Source organism: Pimephales promelas, chromosome 7 (assembly GCF_988280905.1).
Source record: "Pimephales promelas chromosome 7, fPimPro1.hap1.1, whole genome shotgun sequence".
Taxonomy (NCBI): Eukaryota; Metazoa; Chordata; class Actinopteri; order Cypriniformes; family Leuciscidae; genus Pimephales; species Pimephales promelas.
The window spans coordinates 27,846,728-27,869,784 of NC_142775.1; the positions used below are offsets into that span (position 1 = coordinate 27,846,728).

General features: G+C 38.4%; 1 protein-coding gene across 1 annotated transcript in view; it reads left to right on the top strand.

Moving 5' to 3' along the window:
* Positions 1 to 3,130: 3,130 nt before the first annotated feature.
* The window catches only part of asic4a (acid sensing ion channel subunit family member 4a), a 100,807-nt gene continuing 80,880 nt past the window's right edge, over positions 3,131 to 23,057 (top strand). The window contains exon 1 of the mRNA XM_039656035.2: positions 3,131 to 4,228. Coding sequence (XP_039511969.1) covers positions 3,653 to 4,228 — 576 coding nt within the window. The 5' untranslated portion in view covers positions 3,131 to 3,652. The remainder of the gene's footprint in view (positions 4,229 to 23,057) is intronic.

Consider the following 23,057-nt stretch of genomic DNA (forward strand, 5'->3'; position numbering starts at 1 on the left):
GTCTGTGTGTGAATGAATGAATTAACGTCACAGACACGTGCTGTTTTTTACTACAGCTCTACAGCATGCGTCTGTGCTTAATTGCTTATTATTTGCAGTTTGTTGCATACAATTTGTAGCTTGTCCCACCTTTTTCCCGGGTTTCGGCACCAATGTAACGGGGTTCGTTGTTATGGAAAGAAGGAGGCGGGACCCGGCGAACATTCAACACTTCAATAAAATAAACAAATTCAAAAAGAGAGTTCAAGCCAGCAGCGCCATGGCCATTTTCAGGAGAGCGCCTGCAGGTACTATGTGAAGTTGTAATTCATAGGCAGGATTGTGCTAATTGTGAATGAGTGTGCACACTACGATTTACAAAATTATTGAGTATTCAGAAGGTTCTCTAATTAAAACTACGTAACAAACTACAATTATGAAGAAAAACATAACTAACAGACAAGTATAATCACAATAATTTATTTATTGCGAAAATGTCAAAACCGATACCAAAAGCCGTTCACATGATGAAGCGTTGCAGTCGCAGTCTTCTCTCTGGCAGTATTGTAATAGTTTTGTATGAAGTACAGAGTAGAAAATAAATCACTAATGAAAATCTTCGGTTCGCGCTTCTCCATTTCAAATGAACTAAACTAACCAACCGTCACAGTCCTTCATGTCGCAAACTGTGATGAAGCAGGGAAGAGCCAATGAACGTTTGATATCACTGCCGTAAAACATGACGTATCGCTTCTCAAGGGCGCAATTTTTGATTTTGAATTCATCACCAGCGCGGGGTTTAACATGTACGGTCGCTGCTGAGAATGGAGAGATCACGACTGGATAAGAGGCTGAATTAGGAGTTGTTTCTTGCAAACAACTATGGATTCAAAAGATTTGGATTACATTAAACTAATAAAATTGATGTCTTTTGCGATTTTTTGTTGTGTTTTATAGGAGAAAACGCTTTATGTGTCTCAAGGTAAATAGACTATTACAAAATGGTTGAACGAGTAACGTTAAATAATGTATTTTTAAGGTTTTATAGTGTATTGTTTAACACCATGCAGGCGAAACGAGCAAAATATGACGAGTTAATATTTATGAGTATTATATCAATAATGCGACTGAAAACTTCATTAATGAGAATGCAATGGAATGCAATAGAGTCAAAACATAATGTTACGATAGTAATATGCATAAATTGTGATACGTACAAATGCGTACGTCGATGGATTTGTTCACATGTAAATAATTTACGTTTTTGTGTACTGTACTGTCAGTACGTCAATACGTAAATATTTTACGTTTTAGTACTGTCAATACGTAAATATTTTACGTTTTAGTACTGTCAATACGTAAATATTTTACGGTTTAGTACTGTTATACGTCAGTATTATACGTTTCTGCGCATATAAAACGTAATTATATACGTATGATAGAACGACACTTTACGTACAAATACATACATACATATTCTCATGAGATCACTTTGATCTATCTATCTATCTATCTATCTATCTATCTATCTATCTATCTATCTATCTATCTATCTATCTATCTATCTATCTATCTATCTATCTATCTATCTATCTATCTATCTATCTATCTATCTATCTATCTATCTATCTATCTATTTATCTATCTATCTATCTATCTATCTATCTATCTATCAGTATAGTACAGTATATACGTACTGTACATTTCTCAACTTCAACTCAACTCAACTTTTATTTATAAAAGCACTTTCAAAACCATTAAAATGGACCAAAGTCCTGTCCACAGGCAATAAATAATACACACAGAGAGAAAAAAATACATCAAGACATGACACCCAGATAATCAACCCACAAATCGCTCACAGTTCTCGGACCTACTCAAGTGCCAAAAGCTTGATGAAATAAATAAGTCTTCAAATCCTTTCTTAAATTGTCCGTGCTTGACGACGATTTGAGAGATAATGGCAGCACATTCCAGAGTGCAGGAGCCGCAACGGAAAAGGCGCGAGATTTATTTTTTTATACATTTATTTTATTTTACATTTATTTTATGTTATAAATGACACATATATCCTGTTGTACATAGGTACTGTATGTATAGACCATTTCACAAGATGTAAACAACACTGGTCCAGAAACACTTCCTGTTTCAGTTTTTGAGCACTACATAAAAGCTGGGATAAAATACAACTAACAGAACATTTAAAACTGAATCAAAATGTTAAACAAACATCTTTAAGATGTTTTCTTTACATGTGAAATAAAGAAAACACTTACAAACTGAAACAGGAAGTGCTTCTGGACCAGTGTTGTTTACATCTTGTGAAATGGTCTATATGTATGTATCCTGTTGCACATGCTTAATACTAATCAGTACTAAGAGGGAAAAAAAATAGTTCTTGAATTTTGAATGCCTTCCGATAAGCCTAAAACACTGCTTTTCTCAAAACGTTTTATCCCACAGAGATGTGACCTGTTAAGCTAATTGCATTTCTAGAAGAAAACTATGCATTAGGGAGAAGCATTTTACATAATTTTGTTTGGCAATAGAAAAACACTATTAACAGCACAAGAGTGCTCGCCTATGAAAGAAGCTAAAAAGTGTGAAAGTAGGGTCAAGATCAATACGTTATTTCTGCATCTTCTGTGTCATCCGATCCTAGATCGGGAGACAGGCACTAATTTAAATTCGTGCCGGAGCCCGGTGATGCTACCATTAATTCCTGATAAGAAAGGACCGTTGTACTGCTTTCCTTAATCTTTGACTGATGCTTCTGCACAATCAATATCCTTTCTTTCTCTTTTTCCCTTTTTCTTTTTTTTTTTCTCTTGAAGATTGATTGTTCAGAGTTGTGAGCTGTTTATGCTCACTCCTCACGCCTCATTATTGTCGCAATTAGGATGTCTTCTAGGACTTAGGTGGGGGTGGATGGGTGGGGGGCCGACATTGAAACCCACTGACCCTCCTGGCGTTCTCATCTTGTCCGGGATGTTCAGCGAAGCAGCCTTTGATGGCAACTTATTGTGGTCAAGGGGTAAGAAAGCATCTCAAACAAGTGGATTAAGTGACAGAGCGAGAGGGGGCTGCGAGTGTATACGTATGCGTATGTGTGTAAGAGAGAGAGAGAGAGAGAGAGAGAGAGAGAGAGCGGTAGACGGAGAGAGAAAGCGAGAGGTCTTAGAGCGTGGGGGGTGTTTGAGTTGCCGCTGCTTGTGCCGGTGAAGAGGAAATAATCACAGTGTTGCTTCCTCATGAATTATTAAGAAACCCCCCAGCCTCTTTTAACTTGAGCCATAATGCTGCATTTTCATCTGTGTCTATAAAGCAAAGAAGAGGTTTGGTATATGTTTTTTTGTTGTTGTTGTTGTTTGTTTTCCTAGGTGTATCACAGCTGGTAAGCAGGACTCGTAAGCGTGCTGAACAAGTGCTCAGATGAGCAGTCCAAGCGCAGCACTACGAGCATCAGCACTGAAGAGCTGGAACTGAGAGACAGAGGCAATTCCCTCCACTGCACGCGACTGCAACGGCCGCCCTCGCTCTCGCTCTGCATGCCTTTTTTTCCCTTCCTTTCTTTCTGGAGTTGAGATCTTGTTCGTCAGAGCAACGGGAGTTAGTAGAAACTGGGGCTCCAAGCTGTTATCCAAGCATCCCAAACGCAGACCTGGCTGCCCACATGCCGATCGAATTTGTTTGCAAAATCAAATTTGCAGAGGAGGATGAGAAGCAAAAAGGCAACCAGGATGGGGACAAAGAGAGCCTGATCGAGGAGAGCTGCAGCCCCCCAGTCAAGGACCTGGCCGGCTTTGCCAGTACCAGCTCTCTCCATGGAATTAACCACATCTTTGTGTCGGGCCGGCTGGGAGTCAGACAGACCCTCTGGGCTCTAGTGTTTCTGGTGTCCCTGGCTCTCTTTCTGTACCAGGCGGCAAAGTGTGCCATCTCCTACCTGGAGCATCCTCACATCACTGCCCTGAACGAGGAGGCCACCCCGGAGATGGTGTTCCCCGCCGTGACCATCTGCAACATCAACCGTTTCCGCTTTTCCGCTCTTACCGACGCCGACATCTACCACCTGGCCAACCTGACCGGCTTGCCCCCGAAAAACAAGGACGGCCATAAGCCCACCGATTTGGAGTATCCGGCACCGGACATGCAGGACATCTTTAACCGGACGGGTCACCAGCTGGAAGAGATGCTGAAGAGCTGCAACTTCAGTGGGCAGAACTGCTCGGCTGGAAACTTTACAGTGGTAAGCGTGAGGAAAGATTCTGATTACGGTTTTAAAAGTTGCACTTTTGCTTTAGGAAGTTAACTTGTAAAAGAAAAAAAAAACACTTGTGGCTATTTATTATTAGAATCAATAACATTATGGAGGGTTAATGAGCAATATGTCCATATTCCTGTCATATTGCAGGAATAGTGAGTTTATTTGCACTTTAGGACTCAATGTTCTTTTCTCAGGGAAAACTTAGGAGTCTGCAGGTGTTGGAAACAAAGTCAATTTATCTTTACAACAGAAAACAGTTTCTGTCAGCAGTGAGGTGGATAGATATGTTTTTTCTCTGGTTTCCCCTGAAGTGACTATTCATTTGGACATAGTCTTTGTAAATAGGGCACAGACTGGGTTTGCTACCCTCATTGTGTTCACAGGAAGGATCCTGTTTCCCTGTGTGCGTGATTTCTTATAATGTACCTACAACAGCGGGATATTTAGCTGTTCTCCTCAAGGGAGAAGAACAGGTTGCATGTGTATATTTGTATACTTCTCTGATGTTTGATACCTCCACTAGTGTCAGTCGCTGAAAGTCAGCATGGCAACAGTATTGCTTTGTAAAAACTCACACTCACTTTTCATCCTGCCTATGCCAAGAGTGAAGTTTCCTCAATGTTGTATTTCAATCCTGTCACTGTTGGAATTAAATATTTAGAGTCTGAAATCATACATGATTTTTGCATTAGCTAAATTGGTTAAAACGAATGAAATAAATTCCATAAGCCCATCAAGTGCACTTCAGAAGTTCTTACATGTGTCCATCATGCCATATTTATTAATGTTATGTGTACCGACGGATGAATGAATATTGCTTTGGTAATGGCAAAGAACATTTGTCAAGTCATAATAGTATGTGTTGGACATACATAGCCTTGCCTTCCAGAGACATTCAATGTCTTATCCTGATGATAACATGTAGTGACCCTTTGATGTGTCATATAGCTTTAGTATTCTGTTCTACTCAATGTTTCTCTCTCAGGTAGATACATATGTTTGATCCTAAGTACCATTTATGATACAAGGAATTAAAAGTGGCAGTTGAGACCCCCGGCTTCTCTCTTCCACCGCTACTTTCTTTCACCTCTTCTGCTTTCTCTCCCCATTGGTCATGGCAGGGAAAGTAGAGTTCTGCAGAAAGATAAAAGCAATGCTCAGAAGAGAAAGTGCTAAAACATGTGACAGGCAAATTTGAAGTATTGTCCTCACTGTTGTGTGTGCTTACTGCATCAGACATTGAAAGACACATTTTCTCACTGTCATGTTGTTCCAAACCTGTGTGATTTTTTTTCTTGAATGCAAAAGCACCATAAAAGTCTCATAAAAGTCTGTATGACTTTAGCATTATATGAAAGTCTTCTGGAGCCACATAATAGCTTTGTGAGATGAATAGTTGAGGAACAGACCAGAATTTAAGTTGTTATTGAATTAAAATCATCTGGCCTTGGCCTCTTTGATATGTTCTCAGGAGATAATAAAATAAGTAATAATGTCTGATTCATGAACAAATGATTCTTTTGAGTGATATCTTTTTATTAAATCCGTTGGTCTGATAATTCATCCACAAACCAGGTCAGAATAAGTTCTTCTGACTCATGACTCCCCTGTTCCATTAGCAGTGATTAATAGCTGTTGAAGAGAAGTCTTATCACTTAATATCAACTTAAATTCCTTACAGAAAGTTATTTTATTACTTCAAAAGACTTAAGGTGTGTTCCATTAGCAAAATTTCACAGACAAAAGAAGGTCCATTGTCAATAGTGTAGCAATGTATGAACAACAGCTTTAGAAGTTCGAATAGCTTTCTGTTGGTCAGTCTGATTCCACTTGACCAACCTGGACACAGTCCGAAGTCTGCATGTTTAAATTATCTGTCATGGATTCCTATTGAAATGACAAAATTTTGTCTGCAAAAAATTTTTTGTCCTCAATTACCATCCATTGTAACTGCATGACAACAACAACAACAAAAACATCAGTAATTTCTCCAGTTGTCTTTCACTGCAAAAAGAAAGTCCTGCAAGTTTGTAACAACATGAGGTTTAGTAAATGAGGATTTTTTTTTTTTTTTAGAATAATCTTTAAAAGTATTTGTTTCTGAAGATGGAGTGGGCTATCCTATATGAGGCACAGACCTCTCTCGAGCCACATAAGTATATCTTTATAAATTAATCTGCTTGGAAAGTTCCCTGCTCCACCATTCTCTCCCATCAGCCCTGTGATCTGTGTCTGAGAGGCTGTCAGTTAGATTAGTTACAGGCATCTTGTTGTCTCCACGCATGACGAGACACTTCGTCCATCCCACGGGCTGCACAACCCAAGCAGAAAAACAAGGAGCAATTTTGGGAAGTATCTCTTTAGCCTTTTTTTTCTGTGTGACAAGATTGCAGATGTAAGAGTAAACGGGATTACTGCGACCATCCCGGAAGCTTTGTATTAACAGCAGACGACTGATATTTTTAGCATGAAGTGTGAGAGATGACCTTAGCTGAGCTCGCTGGCCTCTTGGTGCGTGCGGATCACTAGCCTGAGGAATAAAGCACACGGCGTGCTCGTGTCTAGCCGATTCCAGATGCTGTATTTATTTAATGTCTGCATCAGCAGGGAAAGCGGTATATTTTCGATCAATCACATCCCTGGCATTTAGCCCCACTACTTTGGTTTCAGCAATTGCACTCATAATATGAGCTGTTCATTTGTCATTCCCACACCCTGTGTCCTAGAGCTCTTCTCGCTCAGAAACATTGTGGCAATAATCATTATACCAAAAGAACAGAGGAACTTTTGAAAGTCTGCATCGTGGATCATAAGATGGTTTCATAAACAAAGAAAAGGGCTAAAAATCAGAGAAACTTTCAAATTGGATGTGCATTTGTTGCCAAGCACAAATGTTTTTTTTATGGTCTTTGATTTATGCTGATGTTAATAAAAATAGCATTTCCATTTTGCCTCATTGAGGTAAATGAATTATGTAACTGCATTCAATTTAATATAGCGTTTTGTGGATACAAGAACTGTTCCCAGAAAGCTTATTGCAGTTGACATGCATAACACATTTAAAATTTTACAAACAGAACATAAGTCTGGAATGTCCATGAAGTTTGTATTTATGTAAAATGAAAAAGTATTTAAATTACTGACACTGTCAGAAGGGTCTTAATCATTTCATGGTAGGGCTGCTCTATAATCGTATTTTAACCATGATCATGATTTCTGCTTCTTTTGATTAATCATCTGCAATATAATTGCAATATATCTGCAATTTATATATATATATATATATATATATATATATCCATCTGCTTAGTTCTCTTTATCTTCTTTTCTGCTTAGCGATTTACTTAATCGTAATCTTTAGTGTATTATACACACTCTTTGTGCAATGCGAATATAGAGACAAAAACCGCTGATGATCTGAAAACACAGACAAACATTAACCTCAACTGAGCTATTCTGCTCAAATGAGAGTGTAATAGAGTCAGTGTGTTCCTTTACAAGGCCACTTGTGCTATTTGCTGTTACTAAATCTGTGATCAAAAATTCTTAGTCGCAAACTTCAATAAATCCATACATGAATATTGTTTGCGATTGTGGTTGCTGAATAAATATACTTGCACACCTCTGAACTACAATACAATGTTTTTGTTGTCGTTGTTTTAATAGAAAAACATTAACATAATTTGAAATTATTGGAATTAATATTCAATGTTTTAGCTTTTCAGAAAAAGGTTTGCAATTTAATTTATAAAAATGTGTGCAAATTCATGGAACCCTAAGTTAAGGACTCTAAATCAGGGTTTGACTATACTGTGGGAGCCAAATGTCCCAAGATGGACAGTAAAACCCTGAAATCAGCTAAATTAGCTTAATACACATACTAAATAATGTCTGAATAAAATTGTAAAAATGCATAAATGAAAAAATAGAAAAATGTGTGTGTGCGTGTGTGTGATTTGCAGCATTATTTGCTTTTTTTTCCCCCTTGACATGGGGTATAATTAAAACACTCAGCTGTTATTGACTCATGATAATTGCTCACAATAGATATCATAATAAGATGTTTAGACATAATTGAATATAAATAGCTTCGCTTCACTATTCCTTTCCACCTAACTGCCAGCTCCTGGTGGTGAAGGGGATTGTGAATGCTTTAGCTTAGTCCACCACATACATAGAGGTTCTTTTAGCCTGCTCCACCGTGTGTGTTTGCTCTCCCGCTTGGTCTATTTGCAGATGCATTTTCCGATTTTGTTTTAAGCAGGGACAGATCCCTTGTGCATACATTCCAATGGATAACCAAGTGACACTGACCTAGATTGATCAAAAGCCCAGGGACAGGTAGAGAGGACAGGTATTATTATAGGGTCTCTGTTAGCATTTGTAAGGTCACTTTGGAACAGTGTTGAGAAGCACATGCTTTATTAGATTTACTAGGGTACGGTGATACAGTATATCTTTAATAAAACAAGTCAGTTCAGAATTTTCAAATGTCAGGTGTCTTGTCTTGTGCATTTTGCAGCATTGCACAAGTAATCCTGCTTTCATGTGGTTAGAACTGTGACCTAGTTGTTAGCACATGCTCCAGACCAAAGGGTCAAGATTTGGCTGGTTAGTATGTGTTGGTAGATGCCATAACTATAGCTTCCACCATCTGGAAGCAAAGGCATCTTTCTCCATTGACAGTTATCAACTGTTTTCTATTCAAATAGTCCTGTGAGAGCAAAGCTGAATTTTCAGCAATCAGCATTATTTTAAGACTATCTAACAATCGAATTGCACAAGAAACAAAAGGAGTATTTGTATTGGTTATTTTTCATCTTTGATAATCTATAACGACGATCCGAAGGCAGGATAGAAAACTTACTTGGTTACTAAAGTAACCTTGGTTCTCTCTAGAAAAGAGAACGAGTACTGTGTAATGTCTTATGCTAGGGAAAAACCTCTTTCCAACAAAACATTGAAGACAAAAATTATCCTTAAATTTTAATTAATGTAAAACGCATTGCGGCAGCATGCAGGCATAGGCAAGGCGGCTTCTGTGCCTATTGGCGGTTCTGCGGCAACTGCAGCAGCCTATCGAGAGAGGCCCTTGGTGACGTCAGATCCTATAGGGGTGAATTGCGCCCACTACGTCACCTGCCGCCAAAGCGGGCATAGCCTGAGCCTATAAATATAGTTGTTGGGCTGATATAATCGGGGATATAATAGATGGGGAGGCCCAGCCTGCCGCCATACAGATATCCTCCAAGGTAATACCGCTATACCAAGCCCACGACAAGGCCATGCCTCTTGTGGAGTGCGCTCTAACAACTAAAGGACACTTCAAGCCTTTACATAATGCAGCTAGTCCCTTAGCAAATCCGCTGAACGAAACGAAGAGCTGCTCAGTCTGTCTGAAAACAGACAAGCGAAATGTATAAGCTCTAAATGCAAAGGTAGGTTGCGTCCTTTTTCTCGTTACAAAACGGCAGGGTAGACAGGGAATGACCTGAGTCCTGAACAGTGTGTGGAGGAATTTTGGCACGTATCCGTGTCTTGGTTTGAGTATGACTTTCGAGTTATTTGGCCCAAATTCCGTACACGTCGCGCTTACTGAGATTGCTTTGTGGTTTAGGTTTGTGGGTAACGTTGATGGCCTATCATGGCCTATCGACTGCTGTCATTTCTAGACAGTTTATGTGTAGGAGCTTCTCCTGTTCTGACCACTAGCCAACGAACGGTCTGCCCTCGAGCAGAGCTCCCCATCCCGAGGTGGAGGCATCTTCACACCACTCTCACACTCGCGGAAGTTCCCAGGTTTACACCTGACTGGTACCAGTTGATTGCTCTCCAAAGTTTCAGAGCTGTGACACATTTCCGATCGACCTTGAGGACGAAACAGACCGGAGGGCCATGCCCAAGGTGGTACTTGCACTTTAGCCATAACTGCAGTGGGCTCATGCAAAGCTGACCTAACTGGAGTACTGATGATGCTGAGGCCATGATACCAAGCTTTTTCTGAAACCTTTTGAGCGGGACTATAGTGCCGCAGCGGAAGGATTTTGTGATGCGCTGAATGTTCAGTCTGTTCTCTAGGAACAGTCGCGCTGTCATAGACAGCGAGTTCAGTTCTGTGCCCAGAAAAGGTATTTTCTGACTGGAAGACAGCGAACTTTTCACCCAATTGACTTTGAGACCTAGATTATCGAGGTGTTCGAGTAATATGGTCCTGTGTTCTATGAGCTCTGAGTGTGATCGAGCTAGAATCAGCCAATCGTCCAAGTAGTTCAAAACTCACATGCCCCGAAGTTGCAGGGGTGCGAGAGCCGCGTCCATACTTATTGTAAATGGTACTAGGGACAAGCCGAACAGTAGGACTGTGTATTGATATGCCTGGACCGCAAAGGCGAATCTCAAGAATTGCCTGTGCCATGACACTACTTGTATTTGGAAATATTCGTCCTTAAGATCTATTGCCACAAACCAGTCCGGATCCAGCGACGTGTGAGCTCCACTGAAGAGATGAAAAATCAGATTAAATCAGCCCATCGTGCTATATTTATAGTCCCAGGCCAAGCCTGCTTTGGCAGAAGGTGACGTAGTGGACGCGACGCGCTCCCATTGGATCTGACGTCAACAAGGGCCTCTCTCGATAGGCTGCTGCAGTTGCCGCAGGACAGCCAATAGGCACGCGAGCTACCCTGCCTATGTCTGCGTGCTGGTGCTACGTGTTTTACATTAATTCAAAACTAAGGATAAATTTGGCTTCAATATCTCATGGAAAAGAGGTTTTCCCCTAGCGTAAGATATTACGCAGTATGAGAGAGCCTCTTATAATAGAACTCCGGGTATAGGAAGTGGTCACTATCTAGAATCACAGAATGCACTTGACTCAAATCATTTCTGTTATACAGAACTGTCCAACTTTTTTTGTTATTTTCCTATGATCTTCTCACTCTTTGACTAATTGATTTAGTGCATTTTTATGTTTCACACTAGAATTTCCAAACCAGCAACTAATATAAAAGGACAGCACCGGCTCTTTATAAGACTTTTTGATTTTGTGACAGAACAATTCAATCAATGTCTTGTCTAAATTAAATTATATTAATATTCTAAGACGATATAGGTGCTGCTGTCCCTTTTTACACAAAGCCTCTGTGTTCACATCAAAATGGAATCCTTTATCAATATTGTCCCCAGATATTTATAACTTTCCACACATTCCACGTCCTCGCTCTTACTAAATGTGATTTGAGAAGAATGTGTTTGTGTTAAAATCAATAATCATATCTTTTGTCTTAGAAGCTGCAAACAGGCATCATCACACCATTTTACAAAGTTATCAACTACTGGACCATAACACATTTCATTGTTTTCTAGAAGAATCACAATAACGGTGTCGTCTGTAAAATTTTACAAAATGCTTATTGTTATATTTACTCATAAAATCGTATGTAAAATATACAATAAGTGAGACAAAACACAGACCTGAGCAGAACATTTAGATATTATCAGAGGGGCTGAAAGACATTTACTTTCACTCTCTGAGTTTTTTCAGGTAAAAAATCTAAGACCCAACCCACTGTAAAGATCAAGACCAAAATTAGCAATTAACTTATTTGCTAAAATATGGGGTTGTAGGGAACTAAAAGCAGATGAGAAATCAATAAATAAGAGCTTAACGTGTTTTACTACCCTCCAAGTGCTGCAATGCCATACTTTCCCAGATCACATCACGGCAATATGATGCGATCTGGGAAAACCCACCACATGGTGAAATTTGACATATTACAGGTTTGAGACCATATAAAAGCTGGGTTCAAGCCCTTTCCAAATCTGTTTTATTTCTTTTATCTTTTGTCTGTAACAAACGTCGGCTGATCGCTGTGATTTTCAGAAACGGAATTTTGAGAAAAACAGATTTAATTAACTGTCACGTCCTGTTGCTTTTCTTTTCATATCACATTAGTAATCATCATAGATTAGGTATCATTTGAAAGCTTACAAACTTAAAATTCATCCTGTGAAAACTGTTTTGAAATTGGACGATTGAGAGGCGAGCAAGGTCTTTTAAGCGAGCAGCTTCAGACTCTGTTGTTCTCTTGTGCTCCACATCACACCACATGATAACGCTGGATAAAAACAAATAAATAAAAACTTACGTGCCATTTTAGTTTATACTGGCAGGGCGTTTATTCTATGTGGTTTATTTTGATAGATGAAACTGTCTTTGTAGTGTTAAGAGAAGAAGAGCTAAATGGGAGATTGTTTTTTTTTTTTTTGTTGTTGTTGTTGTTTTGTCCCTCTACTGTGCCGTGTGTGTTCTTAACGTTTTCAGCTTGCCAGTATAAATCACTATTTTTCTGCAGTAAACTAGTGAATTTTCCCAAGATATATTCAGACATGATAAACAAGATGTTATAGAATATGCTGTTGCATCTTCGACACCTTGCTTTTTTCTATAAGCAATAGGTCTAACAGAATCTTAGTTTTAGATAACAATTCCTTTTTTTCTCTCAAAGCATTTCATTATAAGTGTGAAATGTATTTTGTTTTGCTGACCTCATATCCCAATTCAGGATAGTTGCTAATGAAGAGTTTGAGACTCTTGGTGTGGGTACCGAAACAAGACCTACTGAACAAGTGTCATTGTGATGAATAGGCATGTTAATGGATAGCTTTTTCAAGAATTATAAACCTCCTTGCTCCAGATACATTGAGCTGTGGTTTTTAGTTCTTATGTGGGATCTGTCTACTTCACTAAAATGTAATATATATATATATATATATGGAATGGAAATGGAACGGTGTCGTGTGTGTTTGAGGTACAAGACGTGAAGGCTTTTGGCAGTAACAGGTGTTTCACATTGTGTTAGCAAGGAACTGGCACTCTTCGCTCCTGAGGTAGGATGTCTTTCTCTCTGAGAGCTCTGTGCTGTGTGAGTGACATCAGGTCCCCCTGCGGGGCTCAACGTCTGGCTCTTCTCCGCATTCCCCCACTCCTCCTTCCGTCTTCCTGACAGAAACACAGGACTGAGGGAGCGTGAAAGTGACCGCAATCCCGTGGCTCTGTCCAAACAGATCGTCAATTAGCCACCCAGTTCCGCTGTCGCAGGTCTCCACAGATTATTGAACTGCTGAACTGCCGATACATAAAATCCCCCACTCAAAGCTTCAGCCTTCAGCTGCCCGTATCTCTCCTTCAGCATGCTAGAGACGCAATTGCATGTGAGAGGCGTAGCTGTAAACATGCTTATCCTTTGGGCATTCTTGCTTTTAGGGGACGTTGGGACCATTGTGAGTGTTTATGTTTGTGTGAAGGAGACAAGGGCAGACGGAGTAAACACACATAGACACACAACCAATCACAGTGGGGCTATTCCAATCCCCGGCAAATAGATCAGCGCTCTTTAGGCTAAACGTATCAGTAGCAGCATTCCATAAGACAACCCACACCTGAGACTGATCACTGTATTATGAATGCAGAGGCGGCGTTTCACTCGGAGGATTTTTTTTTTCCCTCTGTTACCATTCCTCTCATCATCCTCCGATTTAGCCAGCCGACTACATCCAAAAAGTCTACAGCTCAAGGGATAGCTTTAAACTTGCCGAAAAAAGCAGGGCCCTAATGTTTGGAGGATGTAAACTCCCTCCAGAGTCCACAGAGACATTAGTTCTCACTTACATTTGTCTCTTTCTGACAAGCTGTCCGGCGAGCTGTTGGAACGAGTGTATGTGAGCGAACGCACATACGTGCTTCATCATATACTGATAGACTTGGAGGAGAAGATTGATAGTAACCCCTAACTTCGGCTGTTTGCTGCACCCTCCCTCCTAAATCAATATATTCCTCTGTCAGATTGCTTCCTAGGCCCTAGCCGGCATGACTAATTATCTTGTTCTTCTGGTTTTGGCGGGAAGTCTGCAGTGTTTGATAATGAGGAGAAACTTATCCGTATAGATACATTTGCACTTCAGCTTATAGCTAAATGCATGTGTGCAAATAAAATAAGTTAATGCAGTGCACTTTTCTAATGCCGTAAGATGGATATACTCTCTGGCATGCTGTTTACACATGCTGCAAGAAATTCTGTTTGAGCTTATTTTTCATTCAGAAGTTCCACTTCCCCGTGGCTTTGAGGCAATAAGAAAGTGATAAGCCCTGAAGAGAGGCACAGCAGTCGTCTGTCTTTAGTATCTGACTGGATTTTAATCGGGGCGCACAATGATATTCTGCGTCCAGTTGCCAAGCTACACGTCAAATATGTCTCCCCAAATCATAGCTGTTGCTAGGCCCCATCTTTCATCTCAGCCTCTCTTAAAGTCTAGGTGTCGGCATTCTTTAAATAATTATATGATTTAACAAAAGTAGTATATTTTAAAATATATATTTGAATTAATTGTTACTTTTTTCAGCTAGGATGCATTAAATTGATCCAAAGTGACAATAAAGACATATAATGATTAATAGATTCACAAAAGATCACAAAATATTAATATTTTAATAAATACATTTCTGCCATAACACTCGAGATGGTACAGGCTATGTCCTTAACTTAATCTGCTTGCAATTGCATCATTCTCTATAGGGTGTAACTAATTGGTTCCTGCTATATCAGAAACTCTCCACCTTCCCCAGCTCCACCTGTATAGATCTGCAATGGCTTATTCATCACAGCATGCATCATCTATGTTTTTTCAACAAAAATATTAGGCTCCACAACTGTTTTCAACATATATTGTATTAAAAACTGTGTATGTTCTGTAGCCATCTTTTCACATTTGCCACATAAGCACCTGTACGACAAGCAATGTAAACATGACGCAACAATGTAATTTCTTGTGTACATACAATTTGTGTTTGTAGTTTCAAAAAAATTGAGCCAGCATTATTACAGTTTGTGTGTGTCTGTGTGTGTGTTGCACATGCATAATTGCAAAGGGGACGCGATTACAACTCTATAAGTACATACATGTATCAAATAACCATTCCGAGACGTCCCGGTACATTTTCATTTGTGTTTGTTCTGCCGGAGTCTCTTCATCATCTGGGTCTGATTCCAGTTCAAGCTTAAACGGTTGAATGCCATACAGAACAACGGGTCTCTCACTCTCAGCCAATCTCCTTCAACAACTGTTTATTGCCATAGGTATGCAAGTTACGCCCATTTACATTTAAGGTGCACATCAAAACAGCTCTTTTTAAAACAGGCCCCAAAAATGTTTCAAATAGTTATAATAAATTAACTGTGGGGTATTTTGTGCTGAAACTTCACAAATATATTCTGGGGACACCCGAGACCAATATTACATCTTGTAAAAATGGGCATAATAGGTGCCCTTTAACCAAGTCATGTTTTAAAATGTAATGTTGTAAAGTGTTCCTAAAACTTTAACGTTTCTTACACATCATATATTTTTCTTCCAAAACCACTGCCATTATTGATTTAAATCAACTGACCAAACTGAGATGCTATAATTTGCTCAAGATTAACATTTCCTCAGGATGGAGCTTGAATCTGCACAAGACTAAAATCCTAGAATAAAACCAGCTACAAATACGTGTTAAAATGAATCTGGCCTCGCGAACTGGTCCAGGTAATGGATGTGCATTTCTCCTCTGTCTTCGCTGCCACGGTTTAATTACTGCGTGAAAAAGCAGCATATGCTTAAATATCAAATGAATCGCACAAGTGAAAATCTTTGTTCTGCTTAGTGCATGAAAATGTCACTGCAGAGAGGGTAAGGCAACATTAAAGTGGAAAATAAAAGAACATAAATGTCACTCAGTGTTTTCTGGTCTGCGGTCTAGTAAAGCATGAAGGGCTGGCATGTCTGCTTGGTTGGACGACTACCCTGTGCTCTGAATTATGTCGAATGTCACACACTTGGCACTGCCTTTTGCTGATCTTTGGGGTTTGTTTTGTACACTTGCACACATTACGGAGCAGAGTGTACTGTTTCGAAAAAATTGGGTTGATACCTCGAACTCCTATGCAAACAGGTCGCATAAAAATAGCAAATTCAGCATCAGCATGTCCAATTCTCATTGGATTGCAATGACACCATTAATTCATAATTTGCATTTATGTATTTATTTGTTTGTTTATAATGTTTTGTGTCTTTTTGGTTGATTGATTGCTGAACCTTGACCTCTCACAATTCTTAGCTTTGTGTGAGTGAGCTGTCAGGGTTTCTGAAATGAATACTGATAGATAACTGCTGCTGTTGCGCGGTGGCCTTCTTCAATATAATGTGAGAAAATAAAATCGTCAAACTGCTATTAAACTGTGAACACACTATCAACTGTTCGTCAAAAATTGCCGCATAGCCTATACACAGAAACTGTGAGCATCTCTTGGTCGCACAATGAATCTAAATCTAGTAAAAACAAAGAGTGAATATTTTCATCTCTGTTTTGAACAACAAACCCTTTTTCTTTAATCCTTCCCTCGGGAGACGGACACAGAACCTCCCTCTCTTCAGCGCAGATAGCAGAGCTGAAGGCTCTTGAACACAAGCTTCCATAGGGAAATGTCATTTTGTTTTATTTATTTATTTATTTATTTTTCTACAAGCAGCAGTGAATTAGATATACTGTTTGGATTAACAAAAATGCTTCCAGCTAATTTTTATTCATTTCATTCTTTAAGGACTTTTTATTGGTCCATTGGTAGAACTGTTTGTATTTGACATTTGATGGGGCTTATGGAAGTTTTTCAGGGCCCTTGGCTTGTGAATTCAAGCACGTTTAGTGTGGAATGTTGTAAGTTTATCCAGCTCACTGAAAATAATCTCGGTAACTCTCTAGCAATTTTATTCAGTATGTTTATTTGTTAGAACTAATAAGCCGCATTGCGTGTGGTAAATGATACTGAAAACGGTCCTGTGTGACTGTAATTATCTGGCAACAAACAAGTCTTAATGAGTAGCTTAGAATGGGCCACTTTGGAAAACTGACTATATCTACAAAGGCCCTAGGCACACGTAAACACACACAAAATGGTTATTTCCTCAAAAGTAGAGATGCACGATTCTGCATAAATTTAGAATCCCTTTTTTTTCCCTCTTTCAAATAGAGATCACAATTCTAAACGGACAACTTAACAAAAAACAACAACATGTAGTTTAGTCGAGGTTCTGACAAAATGATATTTAATGCATTCTATTTAAAAATGTTTAAATCATTTTAATGAATCATTATTAAAAAAAAATTTGACCACTACCAAAGACATTAGTGTTTGTATCTGAACTATAAACTTATATCCCAGTACTTCTGTGATAATTTTAATATTTGTAACAGAAATAATGATACCGTGGGGTTGAAAAGACTGTTTGCGAAGCTGTTTAATACCTATACATGACAACTGTTCTCTCTAGGTCAGCGGAAGCATGAACACAGGTTTGAATCTTCCAGTGTGGTTTTGTCAATGGTTGAATAGACACAGACGGATTGCTGTCATTTATAGGAAGAAGATCACGTGGGTGTTTGATTCGAGATCACTTTTAAATCTTTCCCTGTTTTTGAAAAAGAGTTGCCAGCCACTACCAGCATGTTTGAGCATTTTCACAAATGTTTCATGACCCAAAGAATATTTTGTTGTTTGAATATCTGAATATCCAATATCAAAATAAAAGGAAAGATTGTTTTATTCTAGCTTCTAGCTCCAAGTTTAATTAAAAAAGCAACATTCAGTGTAAATACAACAGACTTTGTATGGCCGACAATGCCGTAACAATGACGTTCACAGCGCGGTACGCAGCACATTAGCCAGTCATTCATCTCAAGGTTTCATCGATGTTGACAAACCACTCGACCTTCAGATGCATGGAAATGTCATCTAATTCATCAAGCTCTGCTTGATTCGCCACACCTCATTTTCCCATCCAAGTACATTTCAGTTATGAAGTGTCTTGAAGAACACATTACACTGTAATGAAGCCACTAGAAAGGACAAAATTACTTTGCATCATGCCGCTGAGTGAAATGTGAGGCAGCATCTATTTCAGCTGTTCTTTAAAGACCCATTGTATGAAAAATGCATGACTCTGCATTGGAAATGACCTTGTGGTGTATAATTATTTTGTAATTTAGAAGTGGGTATGTATTCTAACTCTTAAACTGTCTTTTTTTTTATCTTTGCAGATAAAGTTCATGTTTGCAATGAGGCAAGTTATAATTTCGGCACCTTCAGGAGAAATTCGGGCTAGTTTGCTGCAGCAAGCAGGATTTTAGTGTTTTTAATACTGAGTGAAATTTTTCTGACATCTTTGGAGTAGAGATGTACCGATTAGTCAATTACAATTTTCTTGGCCGATTCCGATTTTCATTTGACCTGCCGACACCGATTTTAGCCGATTTTATTTTTTTCGAACCACTTTTTTAAATTTTTAATAACACTTTTAATAATTAATAATAATAATATTTAATAATATTTTTTTTTATTTAAAAAACACCATATACTTTTACCCAAACTGAATCATAAAAACAAGTTTAAATGGGTACATTTTATAAATAATTTCTATAAAGAGTATATCTGACATACTCCAGTTTTTGTTAAAACACATATTTTTGGGCACTTTTTGTGTGAAATCATATTTATTTTATCCATCAAAAGTGTGCTTTTAATTTAATTGAGCGTGAGCAGCGCAGCAAAAATAGGCTCGGCGCCGAAACCGCTTCACTGCTGCTTAATGCGACTCCTCGATGCTCACACGTGACTGCACACTTGTTGATTAACATGCTGAAAAAATTTAGGCTGTAAGGTCTACTATATGCGTTCCTAAGGTATGCACGTGTGGTGCTGATGTTGCGCGATGTGAATCCTGTACCGCCTGAGTGCATTTTGCCCGGCATGATATCGCCATATTTCAGACTGACCGACCGGTCGCTGGTCATGACCAATAACGTGAAAATCGGCCAATTCCGGTCACCAGCCAATCAATCGGTGCATCTCTACTTTGGAGCACTAATTGGCTGAGGCTGTTTACTACAGTAAGCTGTAGTCGCACATATGCTGTAGGCTAAAGCTGTTTGTGGTCACAAAACCAGCCAAAACACAGCCGTGATTTAATGTAAATCATAAGTGTGGCTACCTACCCTGTCCCATTTTCTTCTTTTTGCATTCACCTGATTTAAATCGAGTTTGAAAGACAGAAAGAAAATGTAGCTTTTTTGTTGTTGTTACCGAATAACTTTTATTATAATACATTTTTACTCCCAGGCAGAAAGTAGGTAGCTTCGTCTTCTTGTAAAAAAGGTTTCCTGAATTTTCCCTCCGCTCTGAGAGTGTCAGTTCGGCGCCTGTGTCTGAAGTCTGTTGCTTTTGATGTGAAATTTGCTCTGTGTGATTCAAGGCCATGTCAACCATTTGCAGTATAAGAACTGCTGGCAGCAGCTGGGACCCACTAAACGGCCACCCAGTGTTCTTGACATGTTCATAACCAACAGAAGGAACGCATTTCAGTGTTCGATATTCAGCTGGACTTTTTTAGACACCAAGATCTATATACATTGGATACAACAGACCAATAATGGAAATGTTTAAATTTGATATATTTCTTGCTAAATAATACTACTTTTTTTCTTGGATGTAATATACATTACTATTTAAAAATTCAGGGTCAGTAATTCTTTTTATATGATCACCATTTTTTTTATTTATTATTATTATTATTATTTTTATTATTACGGATTATTTTGACGGATTAAATTTTTATTGCAACAACCCAATTTAAAATTTGTCATGAACTGCTCATGAGACTTGGGTTGAATATCCAAATGCAGCTTTATTGGGACCATCCAAAATTGTAATCCATATAACAAGCAAAGGGCCAAACAATCCAAATAAGCAACAGGGCAGAAAACACAGACAAAGGGGTAATCCAGAACAAGGGGCAGAGAATCAAAAAACAAATCACAGAAACAAGAATAACCAACCCGATATCATGGCAAATAACAAATTGTACAAGGTGGCTAATTTGTACGAATTCTTACGACCTCACCTGACAAATTCCTATGATCTTTGCTAAATCGTACATATTTTACGAGTTGCCAAATTCGTATTTGTACAAATGACCTACCCCTGACCCCGCCCCTAAAGACAAATCGTACAAATTTGTACGAGTGAGGTTACACATACAAGACTTTACCAAGAATGACAGAACACGCATGGCTTATATAGGCAGAGTTAACAAGGTAATGAGATACTGCTAAATGTAATTGAGCATATTGAGTCCAGACAGCGAGTAATGGGAAATGTAGTTCATGGGGAGATAATGCAGATGGAAGGAGGGCTTATTATTATGCAAAATCGTATTGAATTTTTTTTTTTTTAATTTTGAAATGTTTAGATTTCAGACTTTTGGACCCCTCTATATGCTCATGCATTAGCATTAGACTTCTGATTGCTTTTAAAGAGATGTATGGTCATGTTTTAATACAAAGTTGGTAAAAATACAGAACCCTTGGAAAAGCATTATCATACCAAACTCAACTGGATATTATCCATTTATTTTCTTGCAGCGCAGGTTGTGACCTCTTTCAATCAAAGTGTTGTCCTTTCACCTGACAGTGCTCCCAAAGATTAATTTTGTTTGTCCTAATGTATGGTAATGAGAAAGTTGTGTGGATTTGATTGTCAATAACTTGAAATACGGCCCTGCTCCCTAAATGCTTGTGCCGTTCAATAACCTATTAAAGTTGAATCACAGATAAGTTGGCGTGCATCAGGAAAGCAATCTGAAATTTGTGCTGACATTGATCCAGCAGGAAAGGACCTGATGGCTCCGATTAACACTTGTGTCCCGGGAGAGGCAGGGAGAGAGAGATGCTGGGCTGTTAATATCGTGTCATGTCTCTGGCTTTTCCCGACAGAATGAGCTCTGTTTATGAGCTCCATATAAAATGTAAAAGCAAACAATTCTGTGACTCGCCACAGAATTGTATAACTAATTTGTTCATGCTTTCTGTAGCAGAAGGCAGAACAAATTGATTGATTTATGTCTGGTAAGTATTACTCCTGTTCACTTTGAAATTGGGAATATTCCAAATAAAGCAGTCTAGTCCTCATTCATTAATTTCAAATTAGCTTCAACGTGACTCATGAGAGTTCTAAGATTTTCGCTTGGTGCCTCTTTTGGAGAGAACTCTGCATTAAAGCAACTGTAATTTTAGTGGATTTTGCATAGCCACATTAAGTGGTCAGAAAGAAATTAAGTGTTCAGAACAGTCACCCTCATCCATGTTGCATATTTCCCAAAACGCATTACCAAAAGTGAAAATGTCAATGAGATCTACAAAAGTAAAAATAATGCCTGATCCTTCTTTTGTATTTTAATTATTTTGGTTACACAGCCAATGATAAGGGCATCATTTAGAGTAAATACATCTTTTAATGAGGGATAGACCTCTTGGCATTGTCCTTGACATTCTCGTTGGGATTAAAGAACAGCTAATGGAGTACCTAAGGAAGGATCCATTAAGACCAGGAATAAATGTCACAGCTGTTCAGTCACAAATCACAATGCAATTTGTCCCCTCTTTTCATCCTTCTTGACCTTCATGCCCTGTTCTTGAGAAAATGAAGAATGTTAACATTTAGTTTATGCATAATTCCAATGAAAGAAGCCCAGAATCCAATTTGCCTAATAGAGAATGAATGTATGTTGTGTGAAGGTGATATTACAATACAAACATCATATATTCCACAGTGAGAGTCAGGTTCTTGCCATCCAACCTCGACAGCTTACAAAGAACAATGCTGAGGGAAGGACCTATATTATAGTTACTATATTTACATAACACTTATAATTTATAAGCTTCAACCAGTTGAAAGGCTTTTTGTATTTTATTTTCTTGATCCATATTTTTGTCTTGTTTAATAATAATAAAAAAATACTTTTACTTAAAAAACTAAATTTGATATGATATTAAATGGGTCCTATTATGCTTTTTCACTTTATCAACTTATATATATATATATATATATATATATATATATATATATATATACATATATATATATATGTGTGTGTGTGTGAAGAGTTCAGATGCAAAAGCCTCTAAATGCCATTTGAAATTTTCTTCTTTAATGATGATTTTTATCAAACTTGTATATTTAAGTTCAGTAATTTCACTTAAATAACAATTAATAGGTAATTATCATTGCCATTTAAGTGAAATTACTGAACTTAAATATACAAGCGTGATAAAAAATATCATTCTAGAAGAAAATTTCAAATGGCACTGAGAGGCTTTTGCATCTGAACTCTTCATATATATATATATATATATATATATATATATATTTTTTTTTTTTTTTTTTTTGCAAAGCTCAAAGTCCACTCCATAGGAAGATATTCTCTTTAACAGAAAAAAACTAAGCATTACAACACCCAATTAGTTGGGACTACACATGCTACAGTAATCATTAAAATAATCCCTACCCACAAAATATGCACAGAAGGGTTGGTTGAGCTGCATTGCGCTAGAGAAAACAAAGACCTGCTTTGGTAGCATGTTGTTGCTCTTTGGTCTCCCTAATGGCTCTTTCAGACTGCACGATTTTCAAAGTAGTCAGGTCGCTGCTCTTTTCACACTGCATGACTATCTTGGCCAGCATTCAGTCGCTGCTGTGTTCACACTGGACGATGGATCGGCGACAGAAGGTTTCACACTGCATGACTTTAGAAAAATCGCCGACGGACTCTCTGTCTAGCACGCTGCACGCAAACTACATTTCACAACAAACACGCGTGAGATATGAAAAGGAAACAACGCGCGACACCACACGTGCAAGACCGGAGTTCTCACGTGAGACTTTTT